Below are 16,845 nucleotides of genomic sequence, written 5' to 3'. Positions count from 1 at the left end.
GCAGCCACGACACAAAGGTCTTGCAGCCAGCTCGCAAACAGCAGCCCAGCTGGCCACAGCCCAGCTGGCCACAGCCACAGCAATCACATAAACACATTGCGTCCAGCACAAAGTTTGAAATTGTGTCCTCGCTGTAATAGATTGCCAGTCTGCCCCTCATGTGAAGCAACTTTTATTTTTAGTCGTCCTTTCCCTCAGGCACTTCAAGAACAGGTAGCTCAGGATTTACTGCTTTGCAAGACAATGGGGTCATTGCACCTATTACTGTGTCAGTGGGTGTCCCCTCTTCTTGTACTGAAGAAGCTGTCCAGAAGACTCCGGCTGGGCACTGATTTTAAGGAAACTGTGAATCCTCAAACAGTCATTGACTGTTATCTCTTGCCGTGCCTGGAAGAACAGATGGATAATTTGGATGTCAGTATCACTTTTACAATACTGATTCGCGAGATGCTCACTTGCAAATCTCTTTGGGTGAGCCATCATAAGAGGTCTTCATCATTAATGCTCATGTGGGTCTCTTCAAATTTTTGAGATTGCCGTTTGGCAGCGCTTCCGCACCTGCCATACTTCAGTGCTTTATGGAGCAGCTGACTGCAAAAGTTCCTTTTTGTTCAAATTATTTAGATAGCATTGCCATCTCATGTCACATTACTGAAGAATATATTATCAATCTCCACACTCTGTTTCAAGTGTTGTCTGCAGCTGGTCTCAAATATACCAGAGACAAGTGTGGGTTTTTTCAGTCTGAACTTGAGTACTTAGATATGTTATTAATAGCCAGGGTGTTCACCCATTGCAATAACATTTGCTTGGTATTGAGACCTTCCACCCCCACACAATGTGTGGGAATTGCAGTCTGTGTTAGGGGAAACTCATCTATTACATTCGATGTATTCATAAAGGCACTCAAATCGTGGGTCCCTTGCATTGCTTTCAGAGGAAGAACGTTCCTTTAGTTTGGTTGCAAGAGTATCAGTCTGCCTTCCAGAAGTTGCTTTGCTTAGTGACTGATGCCTTGTTTCTTTTGATCCAACCAAACCCATGGTCTCGGCTATAGCTGCTTCCTCTTACAGCATCAATGCACTTCTGCTGAATGAATTTGATGCTGTTGACCGACTGGTTGCCTTTGCTTCAAAGTTGCTGAAGAAAGCTCAATGTAATTATCTGCACATTGAAAAGGAGGCTCTCGACATTTTCTATGGTGTCACTAATTTTTACCAATATAGTTTTGGCAGAAAATTTTATTTGGTGCCTGACCATAAGCCTCTAAAATCTTTGTTTAGCCCTTCTCAGTCAGTCCCAACTCGCACAGTGCAGAAGCTGCAATGCTGGCCTCTTCTTTTGTGATATTACCAATGTGAAAGTGCGTATCAGCCCACTGTTAAGCATGCCAACACAGATGGCTCTTTCTCGCTTCCCTGTTGATCCATATTCAACATTCGACGAGTCCTGTGGTTCTTGTTGTTACAGTGTTGCATGAGAGACAGATGGTTTGCAAATATTTCACTTAAACACCAGAAAATTGCCCAAGCAACAGCTGCAGATGCTGATTTGCAGAGTTTGTTGCACTACACCCACACTGGATGGTCGCATTCAGCCAGACAGATTTGTACCTCTGTATTTCGCAAAGGTTCTGCCTGCTGACATGCCCTTGCAGTTCACCAAGGCATCTTTTTGCTTCATTCTGATAATGAACAGTCACGTTTTGTGGTTCTGCAGGTTCTACAGCCTGACATGCTTTGTTTGCTACATCAAGGTCACTGGTGTGTCATTTGTATCAAGCAGTTGGTGTGATGTCATTGCACTTGGCATGGTCTGGATGCACAAATTGAACAGCTGACTTCTCAGTGCCAAGCTTGTGTTGAACATCAGTCAGCCCTGCCTCAGCAGTTCTTCGAATGGCTCAAACTTCAAGCACCTTGGAAATGTTTGCTCTTGGATTTCACAGGCCCTTACTGGAATATACATTGGCTATCATTTGTGATACTTTCAGCAAATTTTCCTTTGCGGTTCCTATGCACTCTACCATCTCATTCTACAATCCAGGCCTTGTTGTCAAATCTTTTGCCTCATGGGATTGCCTGAATGATTGTGACTGAGATAAGACCTCAATTTCTTGATGCCGAGTTTGAACAGTTTTTCATAGCCTCTGGCATCAACCACATCTTGAGTGCACCATTCACCCACAACCCAATGGTGATGCTCAACACTTTCTATGAACATTTGAGCAACAGATGAACAAACCCTTTTGCCTCCTACCCATGGGATCAAGCTCTGCTGCTCTTCTCATTTTCCTACCACTCCCAGCCATGCAATGGACCATCACTGGTGGAGTTGTTAGATGGACAGTGCCACCACACCTGGTTTCAGTTGCTGCACCTGTCATGGCAGGCGATGTCCACTCCACACAGACAAACGAAACATATGGGATTTGGCAGACCCAATGAGGCACACATACTGAGCCATGCCTCCAGTGGCTCTCTGTACAACGAGCACCCTCTGCTGCCACAATATAGGGTGGTTGGTGGCAGCCACGCACCCCACTCACGCTTGGAGTCACTTCATTGTATGACACTACACAGATGTTCCTAGTCGCATCTCCCACACCATCATTCGTGCTTTAGAGCTGAACTCTATTTCTTGCTGCATTATTTGTACTGAGTCTTCATACACTTGGAGAAATACATTTTAACTAAATATTCTGTTTACTGTGTTAACTTGTTTGTTGATCATTTCTGCTCCTGTCCAGCTTTCCTACAAAAAATGTTGCCACACCGCTCTGTAGCCCACCTCTCCCTGCAATACAGGTTAACATTTTCTATCACAGAACTAGAGCTTACAATTTACCATTATCATGTTATACTTTGAAAATATATTGTGTAATGACAGAGTATTTATTTTTTAATTTTCACCAATCATAATATTGAAGATTACACAAACAATGGTTTTTCAGATAAATTAATTTCAAAAAATCGTATAGGGAATACACTGGAAAACAGTGACACAGGTTGATTACTCCTGTGACAATCTGGATGCCTCAGGTGACTAGCCATACAAGCAGGCTCTTACCAGAAGCAATCAGATGCAAACCATGTCATGTGTAATGGGAGTTGCTGCATCAATCACAATCATCTGTCAGTGCAACTCTCTCCTGAATGACTACCCAAGTTCTATATTTACCAGTGCCATGGAAGACTTCTTTCACATTTACTTTCTGATGTATCAGTTACACTTTGTTTCAGTCTTATTGTAATCAGGTCTACTTTCAAAATTCTCGTATTCAAATCTACTTTTAAAATTCCTCTGTGAAGTTCTTCTTGTTGAAGTTTATCTGGTCCAGAGCCAAACCGTACAAAAGCAGCATCACACCAAGGTGGTTCAGACAAGCTCCACTAACTTGCATTTCCAGTGGAAAGCAAAACAGTAGATAATGAAGCACAAGGAGGATACAATACCTGCACTGCCTTTCATCAGCTGACAGCTGCCTCTGTCTGGCCTGTTGCTGGTCATGTGGTACCTGGCTCCATGCTTCTGCTTGGCTCATTAGCTCCTGCACCTCATGAATGCGCTGAAACAGCACACTCTCTCAGAATAGTTTTTCATATCAAAATGACTTTACAAGGAAAGATCAAATTTCAATTAAACATTTCCAAATAAGTAACTGCTTTGTCATATTGTTTTACGGATCAACATTTATAGCATATCATGTTGTGTTGTGACTTAATGAGTTTTCTGTTCACCAGACTTCCTATTGTCCGTGCAGTAGTGACTTTTGCACTCAATACGTGTCGTTCTCTCTGCTGCCTGCTTTTTGTTTGTTATCCATTATCTTATGAAGGAATGAAATATGGAGGATCCTGTATCGATCTACTGTAGAAATTAGATGTGTGTGTAAACTTGGGCAAGATGATTACCATCTTAATTATTCGAACATTATATCAAGATTTATGAACTATAATACTGGTTTATGTATTAAATTTTTGTGGCAGTTAATGGTATGGCATTATAGAGCCTACAGTTGGTGATGTGTTTAATCACAGTATTCATACTAACTGCTTTGAAATTTTTATCCATGCCACCAGCCATTCATAGGAGAGTTCCTTTAACTCAATGAATAAAGTAATATTCTAAAGTATTTAGTAAACACAGTTGTCATGTAAAAGTTGGTAATTTTTATTCTTAGATGACCAGTTTTGAGCTTGTAAAGAGATCATCATCAGATCTAGAAACCTTGATGATAACAGGAATCACTGGCATGAAGTAGGCACATCCTGCTGGCGTGCAGTGCTCTCCACGCCAGTATGGAGAAGCCGAGAATGTACATCTGATGATCTCTTTACAAGATTGAAACTGGTCATTTAAAAACAACACTTACCAACTTATATGCGACCACAACTGTGTTTACTAAATAATTTAAAATGTTAACAGATCGCTGTTTTCCTGGAACAATGTTCTAAAATTTTTTAAAAGTAATATTCTTTACTGGCAACTAAGTTCCAGGATGTTTTAAAGTATTAGTTAGTAGTACAGTTATTGTAAAAATTTTCTATGTATTCTCATGTAAAATCTATTATAAATATCTTATGTTCATATGTTTTTATGTTTAATGGTGTGTGCAATGAGGAGAGGACTAGGAAAGTAATTAGCCAGGTGTGGACTGATGAACAAGGGCTATACTGCTAAATATGGGCAAGTGTTGTATATTTTTGTTTGTTCCCTTTCATGCTCTGCTTGTACAAAGGATGCTTAAAACACTTAGAATTCTTTTGTAGAATTAGCAGTTTCCATACTTTAGTAGTTTAGAGGTGTTTAAAACTTTTTCAGCAAAGATCTGCAACCATAATTTGGTATATAGATAAGTGGTACTACATTGTTTTCCCTCAATTATGAGATTGCATCTTAATTGTTATAACATTTAACTAAAATAAGTGGTATTTGAAGACTGACACTGTTGTTTTAATTGTTATTGGTGGAGGTTTTGATTTTTTTCTACAACCTTGTGGGTTATGGTAAACATGAAACATCAAGTAAGAATGGAGAATACAGACGAAGGTAATGTTCAGCAGATTGTCAAAAATATTGAGCCTGCCACTTCAGACAAACCAAATGCTGATCTAAAACTTCCTGGCAGATTAAAACTGTGTGCTGGACCGAGACTCGAACTCGGGACCTTTGCCTTTCGTGGGCAAGTGCTCTAACGACTGAGCTACCCAAGCACGACTCACGACCCATCCTCAGAGATTCAATTCTGCCAGTACCTCTGTGAGGACGGGTCGTGAGTCATGTTTCGGTAGCTCAGTCAGAAGAGCACTTGCCCGTGAAAGGCAAAGGTCCCGAGTTCAAGTCTCAGTCTGGCACACAGTCTGCCAGGAAGTTTCATATCAGTGCACACTCCACTGCAGAGTGAATATCTCATTCTGCAAATGCTGATCCCTTTACAGAATTATTTCATAGGATCGACAAAATGGGTGGAACTTTAGCCACAGTTTTCAATGAGTTAGGTGTATTCAAAGATTGGTTTTGTTAGGCTTCAGGGCGCAGAAACAACTGGGGTCATATGCGGCCAAGTCAAAACTATAGAACACAAAGACAGAAAGGAGTTAAAAAACGACTATATGTCAGCCCCAATTGACAGAATCGACGACAGTTAAAAACAGGCACATGGAAAAAGGGCTAAAAGAGACACCATACAGAAATGGAGATCCAAAACTAAAAATTAAATGGCCATCGCCATACTGCATTGTCAGTTAAAAAGTAAAACACAGTCAACAGCCCGCACTTCATTTGCTAAAATGGCTGATAACTTAGACGACAAACCCAAACGGGAACGTAAAAGGTTAAAAAATGGACATTCCCTCAGGAAGTGGCAGACAGTTAAAACTTCGGCGCAATGTGTACGAAGTGGTGGGGTAGCACCACTTAGCAAATGACAATGGCTAAAAAGACAGTGCCCAATACGCAGCCAAGTTAAAATAACCTCCTCCTGGTGGTTGGGCCGAGGGAGGTCGTCCAAGCTGCTGGGAGAGGCTTAATAAGCTGGAGATTATGGCCATGTAGGGAGGACCATTGACGATGCCAAAGGAACACCACCTCCTGACAGACGGCAGCACAGATATCATCAGAGAGAACATAGGTACTCACGGGCTGAGGTACTAGGACTGCAGCTTTGGCAGCAGTCTTGTTTCCTGGCAGAAAGACATGACCAGGAACCAACAGACACATCACACTGGCTCCACCAAGAGTGAGCAGTTGACAGTTTCCCTGGACTCACTGCACTAACGGATGGGCAGTGTACAGCACACATAGACTTTGAAGGGTACTGAGTGAGTCTGAGCAGAAGACACAATTGAAAAGGCTATGTCGCCATATGTGCTCAGTGGCCTGATATAAGGCAAAGAGCTCAGCTGTAAATACTGAGGTGTGTGCCAGGAGCCGATATTGAAAGACACGGGTGCCAATGACAAAGGCACACCCAACCCCATGGTCAGTCTGAGAGCCATCAGTGTATACAAAGGTACTATTGCGAAGTTCCATGCGAAGGTCGTGAAACTGAAGGTGATAGACTGAGGTGGGAGTAGTGTCCTTAGGAAGTGAATGAAGGCCAAGGTTAACATGGGCTGCTTCACGAAGCCAAGGTGGTGAAGGGTTCACACCCATCAGGAAAGGTGCAGGTAGTGTGAAGGTAGGCTGCTGTAGCAAGTGCCAAGAGTGGACTCCAGGAGGTAACAGAGAAGAAGGACGAGCCCCATACTGATGATCAAAGGAATCATCAAAGAAGGAGGCATAGGATGGGTGGGCATGCATGGCAGACAAACGGCACTTATATCTGCTGAGGAGAAAGTCAGACAGTGGTAGGTTCGGCAGCTTCAGCAAACAGACTCTCAACCAGGCTAGTGTAAAATGCGCCCATGGCAAAACGGATACCACGATGATGGATTGTGTTGAGACGTGTAGGAGCGATGGGCGTGCAGACCCATAAACAAGCGCTCATAGTCGAGTTTCGAACGGACAAGGGACCGGTACAAACAGAGGAGTGTGGTTCGAAGGTAGGACACTGAGGAACCACGTACATCAGGCTGCTACGTAAAACACATGGAAGGACCATGAGAGTTTCCTATCGAACATGAGCCCCAGGAATTTTGTAGTTTCAAAGAACGGAAGGGCAACAGGACAAAGATGTAACGATGGTGGGAGAAACCACTTATGTCGCCAGAAATTCATACAGATGGCTTCGTCAGTGGAAAAGCGAAAGCCATTGTGAATGCTCCAGGAGCAAAGACGATCAAGACATTGCTGAAGGCACTGCTCAATGAGAGAGGTCCATGGAGAACTGCAATAAATGGCAAAATCATCAACAAAAAGGGAACCAGAAATGCCTGGTGGGAAACAGGCCATGATAGGGTTAATGGGGATATCAAAGAGGACGATACTCAGGATGGAACCCTGAGGCACACCATTTTCCTGGATAAAGATGTCCGACAAGGCAGAATCCACAAGCATCCTGAAAACTCAATCCTTTAAAAACGCCTGAAGTAAACAGGGCAGGCGGCCACGCAAGCCCCACATGTAAAGAGTATGGAGGATACCAGTTCTCCAGCAGGTGTCATAGGCCTCCTCCAAATTGAAAAACACGGCTACAATCTGGGATTTCCACAGAAAACCATTCATGACATGGGTGGACAAAGTAACGAAATGGTCAACTGCAGAACGCTGTGCTCGAAATCCACACTGTGCATTTGCCAGTAAATTGTGAGACTCGAGCCACCATACCAGCTGGGAATGAATCATACGTTCCATCACCTTGCAAATGCAGTTGGTAAGAGAGATGGGATGATAGCTAGAAGGAAGGTTTTTGTCCTTACTGGGCTTAGGTATGGGTATGATGGTGGCTTCACACCAACGTCTGGGACATGTGCCCTCTACCGAGATGCTGTTGTACTCTAGTGGGATGAAATTGAAGCGTCACCCATCCACCAGTGTCAGCCCAGTTTGCAGGTGAATATAAGTTTAATTTAGTTTTGTTTATGTATTTTTGTAATATTTGTAATGGTTGTGAAGTGTCTAAAGTTTTTGTAATTTTTTTTATGTTTCATGTACGGAGAGGGCGGCGCAACGAACGGAGACAGCATCTTCGTTGCCGGGACCGGAGAGAAAATTGCTGGCCACTATACGTCGCGGGTCAACAGCCAAAGAGCAACAGAAGATCCTGAAACCGAGTTGTTGCGTCGTGCTTCTAAAAATTAAATAATTGAGAATTTGTAATGTTTTGTACAACAATGATATCATAGGAAGTTTAATCTAATTGAAATGTTAGTTTTGTCTCGTCAAGGCTCAGGTTCACGTCTGTATGTAGGAAGATAATAAACTACTAAAGTTGAAATGCGTGTTCCGAGGATTTATTTATGAAGAATTATGTGAATGAATTAATAATATATTTGACAAGATTATTGAATTTTGACAGCGTTCATCGCGACTTTGAATCTCAAAAAGTTTATTCAATGTGGTTCTAATATCGATTAAATCAGATAACGTGTATCAATATAATTTCTGAGGAGAAACAAACGACATCTAAAATTGAAAAAGTTTACGCAAACCAATTGGCCCGAGTGACGTAATTCTGTGCATACGACTCAAATGATGTTTTACAGTTTCGTTCAAGAACCATTCTGAGACAATTTAAAAGGGATATAAATAATTTTGAAGTGGGTTGTAACTGACGTAGGTGACGAAGTCTGCACATGGTCATATGTCAAATGAAAATCATTTAAACAAATCTATACGTCATTACACTACAGTACGTGTTAAGCAGAAAGTGCTTGCCCGCAAGAGAAAGGTCCTGCAACATATGAATGTGGATGGTGTTCGGACCTGGTGCGGAGGATCAGGATGAACCGAGAGCACGATAGAGCTTCCTCGTAGTAAAGGCAGCATTGTTGCACTCACGATTCGGAGAAGAGAAGGGTATCGCCTGAGCCGCCTCCACTTGTTTCTGATGGAGGAAGCAGGGTGATAGTGGGAAGAGCTCGAAACTTCCACATAATGGTGGCCCAAGGTGTTGGAGATAGCAATAGGGTCCACGATAACATCAGCAGCTACTGTGAGGTGGAAATGGGAAATGTATCTTGGTCCCAGATAGCTGTCGGAGGTTGGCCCACATGACAGAGGAATGGGTGGAACTGTTAAGAGAACTAGCGAATGAAATCCAGCTAGTGTGTTTTCTAACCCAAAGAACGTGACAACACTTTGCACACAACTGTTTATACGGAATGCAGTTTGCCACCTTAGGATAACGGTTAAAAATGTGAAGAGCACGTCTCTGTGCGCAAATTGCATCACGGCATTCCTCAGTCCACCAAGTGATGGGGACACGACATGGTAAAGAAGAAGTGCGAGGAATGGAATGTTCTGCAGCAGCAAGGATAACATTGGTGAGATAGTCCACCTGGTCATCACAACAGGGGAACTCTTGTTCTTCAAAGGTCACCAGGGAAGAGTAAAGCTGCCAGTCAGCCTTAGTATGCTGCCATTTGAGCGTGCATGCGGATGGGGTAGGAGTCAGCAAACGAAGAGCACACGGGAAATGGTCACTTGAGTAGGTGTCAGAAAGAATGGACCTCTCAAGACGATGGGAAAGCTGAGCAGTGCAGAAGGATAGGTCCAAATGAGTATAAGTGTGCGAGGAGTCGGAAAGGAAAGTGGGTGCTCCAGTGTTAAGGCAGAAGAGGTTAAGTGGGTTAAGAACATAAGCCAAGAGGGCACCTTTCTGACAGATCCTGGGAGAACCCCAAAGGGATGCACATTAAAATCACAGAGTAGCAAAAATGGGGGAGGTAGCTGCACAATAAGCTGAATGAATTCTGCCCTGGTGACATTGAATGACGGAGGGATATAACTGGCACAGAGGGAAAAAGTCAGGCGGAGAAGGAAAAGGCGAACTGCAACAGCTTGAAGATGGGTTGTCAGGGAGATGGGGTGACTATGGATGTCATCCCGTATGAGCAGCATGACGCCCCTGTGAGATGGAATGCCGACCTCAGGAGGAAGGTCTAAACAAATCAGTAAGTAATGTGAAAGCTCAAAGCGATCGCAAGGACGCAATTTCATTTCCTGAAGGCAGAGTAAAAGGGGTCTTGCGATGCTAAAAGCAGCCATAAATCCTCTTTGTGCGACTGAAGGCTGCAAATGTTCCATTGGAGGACAGTCATGAAGAGGAGAGATATAGGGGTGTCAATTCGGCAGCTGCTGAATGAAAGCCAATGTAGAGTCGCTATTACAGGGCACAGAAGCAGGAGGATCGTGCTCCATGGGGGTCCACAGAACCACTAGTGTGCTTGTGCGCCCAGTCTGTGGAGTCCAACACTGAAAAATGGTTGGTGGTGCACACCGGCGATACAGAGGTGACACTGTCAAAGAGGACCTTCAAGTTGGCGAAGGAAAAGACCGGTTGCCTTTGGTGCACTTCTTCGAGCCCTTCCAGTTAGAGGAAGACTTGGGTGTTGGTTGGCTGGAGGGATGGAGGAAGTCTTCACGGGAGTACTCCTCCTGTCCTTTCCGGCCTACTGGTTCTGTAGCTGGCAGCTTTGCCCCTTGAGGCGAGAGTTTGACGGCTTGTTGCACACCTGGACGAGGGGATAGCGATGTTACCTTGACACTGGGCAATTTCACAACCTCAGATCTGAATTTGAGGTTGCATGTCTGCGTGTGGCCACGTCCTTCATGGAGCGGGGGGTAATAAGAACAGAACTATAGGTACCAGATAGGAGAACGCAGGGTTTGTGATTAGACAGTAACTTGTGAGCCACTGGGTAAGGCACCTTTTCCTTTACTTGGATCTCTTGAACAGCCTGCTGATGAAGATACACAGGACAATCCCGAGAGAAGGCGGCATGGCCACCATTGTAGTTGATAGAGCAGGGAGGAGGAGGTTGACAATGGCCCTCATGTGCATCCCTACCACAGGTGATACACTTGGCAGGGTGTCAACGAGATGTTCTAGTGAGGTTGAAATGATGACACTGGTAGCAGCGCATCGGGTTCGGAGTGTACGGCCAGACCGATAATTTCATAGCCTGCTTTGAGCTTGGACAGAAGCACCACTCTATCAAAGGTGAGAAAGAGAGTGCGGGTAGGCACTAAGGAGGAATCAACCTTTTTCATTACACGATGGATGGCAGTGACACCCTGATTAGAGAGGTAAGATTGGATTTTGGCCTCTGTTAGACCATCGAGCTGCCTGGTGTAAATTACACCACAGGAAGAATTCAAGGTTCTATGGGCCCTGACACAAACAGGGTAACCGTGGAGAAGCGAGGCAGCAAGCAGCAGTTGTGCTTGAGCATAAGAAGCGGTCTCCAAAAGCAAAGTGCCATTCTGTAAACGAGATCAGGATTTCACATGGCCAGCAATTGCATCATCAACTTTCTGAATAATAAACAGATTCACCGTGGCGAAGGACTGACTGTCTTCAGTACGTGAAACCACAAGGAACCATGGCACAGAGGGAAGTATCTTTGAATCATTAGCCTCATTACGTTTACGTTTTGTAGACATTGAGTGGGAAGATGATTGACTCATTGTGAGGAAATCACCCACAATTGTCAGCGTCTCTGATGGCATGCTCCTTCCAACTGGGGGCCGCCTTCACGAGGAGGCGGACCCACCTTAGGTGTTTGTTCACACCTCCCCAACACCTGACATAGCGATCAGACGGCAATTTGGTAAGGTTACAGTTCATACAATCACCGCTCCCTAGGCCTGGCCTGTATCAGGGGGTACGTGTGAACCCTGCCTGTCGACCGGGGCTGGGAATTACACTCTATCCAGTCACCTGATATGCGTCAGATGCATGGACCGGCCTTCAGGAATGCACAGGGAGGAAAGAGAAAAAAAGAGGATCCTCAAATGTCGAAGCAGAGGAACGAGAGGAAAAGGGAAACAAAGAAAGGAAACGGGAGCAAAAAACAAAGGTGAACCTGTTCGTAAGTCAGCGACAGAATGCACAACATTCCCAATAATACTCTAAACGTGTCCCCCAAGGGAGAGGAAAAAGAATAGCAGGAGGATAGACATGCAGCAGGGATGGGAAAAAATGTTGCAACGGATGGGGCTCCGTCATAGCCAAGCGTGAATCCACCAAAGAGTGGCGAGCCCCCTAGGAGGGTACTCAGAGAAGCAGGGAATAGTGTCAACAGAAAAAGATTTAGTTCAACATACAACTTTAATCAATGACATATTTGACTGAGAAAAGCTCATCAACATTTACCCAAAGTGATCAGTTGTTTCACTAACAATGAAGCTGACATAAAACAAAATCAGGAAACGCTTTCAGAAACCATAAAAAAAGTTAGAATGCGTTACCAACCCATATCTGGAACAAGAGAAAAAGATTAGTGAGCAGTTTGTTCTACTAAGAGATCAATTTGCTGCTGAAATGGGTATGTGGATATCTGTGAATGATGTGCATATAGTTAAAAGGATAGAACAAGAGTTTCAGGCATCAGCTGAGATGGCATCATTCAAAAAGGATAATGTAGATTAAGACTTCCCACACAGAATTCATGAGATTTAAGTCCAATTGGGAGACAATTTCTTGCAGTGGTGAGCTGACATTAGTAAGCATGTTGAATCTATGAGTACAGAGCTTGCTCAAGCGAAGAAAGCAATGCAGGAAGACCAATCTATAATGAATGATTCTGAGTGGATGCAAGTACGTACTCTGTTGTCAGGGAATCCACAAAATAAAAGGTTAAAATTAGAAGCAAACTTCTCAGCTCCAGTATGCTATGTACGGAGGGGGGGAGCGACGATGACTGACTAAGACACTATATTGATGGAGGGAAAGTTGGCATAGGCAGTTTTAAGTGTTTCTACCAGACAAAGAAAGCACACACCTAGTCGTTTTCATACAAGCTTTTAGAGGTGCACAACTACGTTCTTGGAGTGAAATTGAAAAGATAGACTAGAATTTGAATGCGCATTTTTAGTGTAATAGTGCTCCAGCGAAACTTAATAAATATTAAGGAAGGAAGCATTCAATCCCAAACCTTTCCGCTTCAGACAAGGTAGCTTGCACAAATATTTTGAGAAGTATATGAACAATACTCAATACTGGGTTGAAACAATATCGCATCAGGATGTATTGTGAATTTTATAGGCGAATTTACCAATATAAATACATGAAAAATTGATACACACAGCGAAATGGAATCTGCAAGTTACGTCTGTCCTAAATTCGAATGACGCACTATATGATTACGCAAAAATCAAGAACACCACAGGTCATTAGCCAGTTGGTTTTATCAGGTGCATGACATAATCGAGGATCAGTGGAACAGGATATTATAATGGAGCAAGAAATGATACGTCACAAAACCTACCAAATAACCACAGTGGAAGTAACTACAGACATAATAACTACAGAAATAACACCGTCAACTGTAACAGATACAGCAATATGCGGCAGGAGCAACAGTACCATCCAGGCTGCCAGTTTTCCGACGGCAACAATCAGTGGCCAGGTAACCAAGCATCACAACAAGATAATATTGATTGCCAGAACAAAACCCCAATAATCACAGAGGTAGTCGATGACAATAACCGTGTTACCCACTAATACCCAGAAGACTAGAAGTAGCTACATACTGCCTCAAAATGACAGTTTAGAATAGAGACAGGAGCTGTGTTGGATTAATCCAGATGCTGAGGTACGATGATGGAGATAATACTGGGAAGAATTATCACAAGACGTTAATTCTTGCCAGATCTGTAACTTGGCTTTGCCACCGTCTGCCATAGAGTAGAAATTAAGGTACGAAAATTTTAACGGTCTCGGACACAGGCTCGACTGTTGTGCGATTTCGACTGCTTTACTCAAAAGAATACTGAAGGAAGTGCAGGTGTCTATTTTTCTTTTAACTAACAGCCAAATCACTGGAGCAGTTGGGAACGGGTCAATGCAGGCGAAGCTGCAGAGACAACTTAATGTGAAACTAGGAAACGTAGCCACTACAAGCATCTTTGTAGCTGTAAAGAATCTTGTTATGGATTGCATAGTAGGACTTGACCTATTGAGAGAAAAGGATGAAATAGGCTCCTTTTCTTCAGACAAGAGCCGTCTTACTGTTGAAGGTATCCAAGTTTCAGTGAATCTATTAAACGAAGAGGGAGTCCGTGGCAAGTACCATAAAGGATTCACTATCAACTGGATGGATATGGATAACAATACATTTAGACGATAGTCAACTGTAACAACAAGCATTCCATCAATAAAGGAACAAATAAAGTCTAAGACCTCTGAATCAAATGCTTTGACAAAATCCCAGTGGCTCGAATTACTTAATGAAATGAAATGAAATGTGTGTGTCACTAGGGCTTCCCTTTGGATAGACTGGTCACCTGCTGCAAGTATTTTTAGTTGATGCTACATTGGGGACTTGGGTGTCCGTGAGGATGAGATGATGAAGACAACACAATATTCAGTCCCAAAGCATAGAAAATCTTTGACCCCACCGGGAGTCGAACCCAGGTCCCTCGCATGGCATTCTGCCGCACTGACCACTCACCTAAGGAGCGAACTTGAATTGGTTACTCTATTACAGCAGGACACACAAGTTTTTGGAGAGAGATCAAAGTTATAAGAGGTTACTCATGCCATCTTAATGCTGCAGGCCTCGCCCCCTCCCCCTCCACCCAGAACCTATTGTCACAATTCATACTCCTTTCTGTGGACGAGAATATCAGCTGGCGACCAGGAAATTAAAAGGGAAGACAAAAAATAAAAGAAGCATTAATCACTTTGATAGTGAAGACCTTTTAATGGAAGATGAACAGAAGTAGTAGTATGACAGCAAGATTAAAAAGATTCAGAAGTTTGAAATTCCAGAGTTACAGAGCAGAGTGTTATTAAGCCGTCATCCTTGATCTTCGCTGTTAAAGAAAGGAAACAAGAAGTGGCAACTGTTATACATAAGCCCGTTTGTAGAAATAAGCATACCACATTTTGGAAATTATTTGTTAGCCTATCCTAACAATCAAAGGATTAGACCTAAAAACTATTCCTTAACAAGCAGAAATATTACTGCATTCTAAATATATATGAGGAAGGTAGCAATTTTGTAATATGCAGTACTACTCAGGAGGACGTCTTTATCGGGAGAAACAAGGCTGGCGTTCTACGGATCGGAGAGTGGAATGTCAGATCCCTTAATCAGGCAGGTAGGTTAGAAAATTTAAAAAGGGAGATGGATAGGTTAAGGTCAGATATAGTGGGAATTAGTGAAGTTCGGTGGCAGGAGGAATAAGACTTCTGGTCAGGTGAATACAAAGTTATAAATACAAAATCAAATCGGGGTAATGCAGGAGTAGGTTTAATAATTAATAAAAACATAGGAGTGCAGGTAGGCTTAATTTATAAAAAGATAGGAGTGCAGGTAAGCTACAATCAACAGCATAGTCAACACATTGTTGTCACCAAGACAGACACGAAGCTCACCCCTACCACAGTACTACAAGTTTATATTCCAAGTAGCTCTGCAGATGAAGATATTGAAGAAATGTATTATGAGATAAAAGAAATTATTCAGATAGTGAAGGGAGATGATAATTTAATAGTCATGCGGAACTGGAGTTCAATAGTAGGAAAAGGAAAAGAAGGAAAAGTAGCAGGTGAATATGGAATGGGGGAAGGAATGAAAGAGGAAGCTGCCTGGTAGAATTTTGTACGGAGAATAACTTTATCATAACTAATACTTGGTTTAAGAATCATGAAGGAAGGTTGTACACGTGGAAGAGGCCTGGAGACAATGGAAGGTTTCAGACAGATTATATGATGGTAAGACAGCGATTCAGGAACCAGGTTTTAAATTGTAAGATATATCCAGGGCAGATGTGGACTCTTACCATGATCTATTGGTTACGAACTGTAGATTAAAACTGAAGAAACTGTAAAAGGGTGTGAATTTAAGGAGGTGGGATCTGGATCAACTGACTAAACCAGAGGTTGTACAAAGATTCAGGGAGAGCAATAGGGACTGATTGACAAGAAAGGGGGAAAGAAATACAATAGAAGAAGAATGGGTAGCTTTGAGAGATGAAATAGTGAAGGTAGCAGAGGATGAAGTAGGTGAAAAGACGAGGGCTAGCAGAAATCCTTGGCTAACAGAAGAGATATTGAATTTAATTGATGAAAGGAGAAAACATAAAAATGCAGTAAATGAAGCAGGCAAAAAGGAGTACAAACGTCTCAAAAATGAGATCGACATGAAGTGCAAAGGGGCTATGCAGCAAAGGCTAGATGACATATGTAAGGATGTAGAAGCATATCACTAGGGGTAAGACAGATACTGCCTACAGGAAAATTAGAGATCTCTGGAGAAAAAAGAACCACTTGTACGAATATCAAGAGTTCAGATGGAAAACCAGTTCTAAGCAAAGACGGGAAAGGAGAAAGGTGGAAGGAGTATTAGAAGGTCTACAAAAGGGCACTGTACTTGAGAGCAATATTATGGAAATGGAAGCGGACGTAGATGAAGATGAAATGGAGATGTGATACTGCATGAAGAGATCGACAGAGCACTGAAAGACCTAAGTCAAAACAAGGGCCCTCGAGTACACAATATTCCATTAGAACTACTGGTAGCATTGGGAGAGCTAACCCTGACAAAACTTTACCACCTAGTGAGCAAGGCGTATGAGACAGGTGAAATACCCTCAGACTTCAAGATGAATATAATAATTCTAATTCCAAAGAAAGCAGGTATTGACAGGTGTGAAAATTACAGAACTATCAGTTAATAAGTCACACCTGCAAAACACTAACACAAATTCTTTACAGATGAATGGAAAAAC

General features: G+C 42.8%; 1 protein-coding gene across 1 annotated transcript in view; it reads right to left on the bottom strand.

Moving 5' to 3' along the window:
• The window catches only part of LOC126457252 (ubiquitin conjugation factor E4 B), a 284,736-nt gene that overhangs the window by 73,486 nt on the left and 194,405 nt on the right, over positions 1-16,845 (bottom strand). The window contains exon 18 of the mRNA XM_050093409.1: positions 3,456-3,568. Within this exon, the coding sequence (XP_049949366.1) occupies positions 3,456-3,568 (113 nt within the window). The remainder of the gene's footprint in view (positions 1-3,455; positions 3,569-16,845) is intronic.

Source organism: Schistocerca serialis, chromosome 2 (genome assembly GCF_023864345.2).
Source record: "Schistocerca serialis cubense isolate TAMUIC-IGC-003099 chromosome 2, iqSchSeri2.2, whole genome shotgun sequence".
NCBI lineage: Eukaryota > Metazoa > Arthropoda > Insecta > Orthoptera > Acrididae > Schistocerca > Schistocerca serialis.
This window is presented reverse-complemented; position numbering and strand designations above follow the sequence as displayed.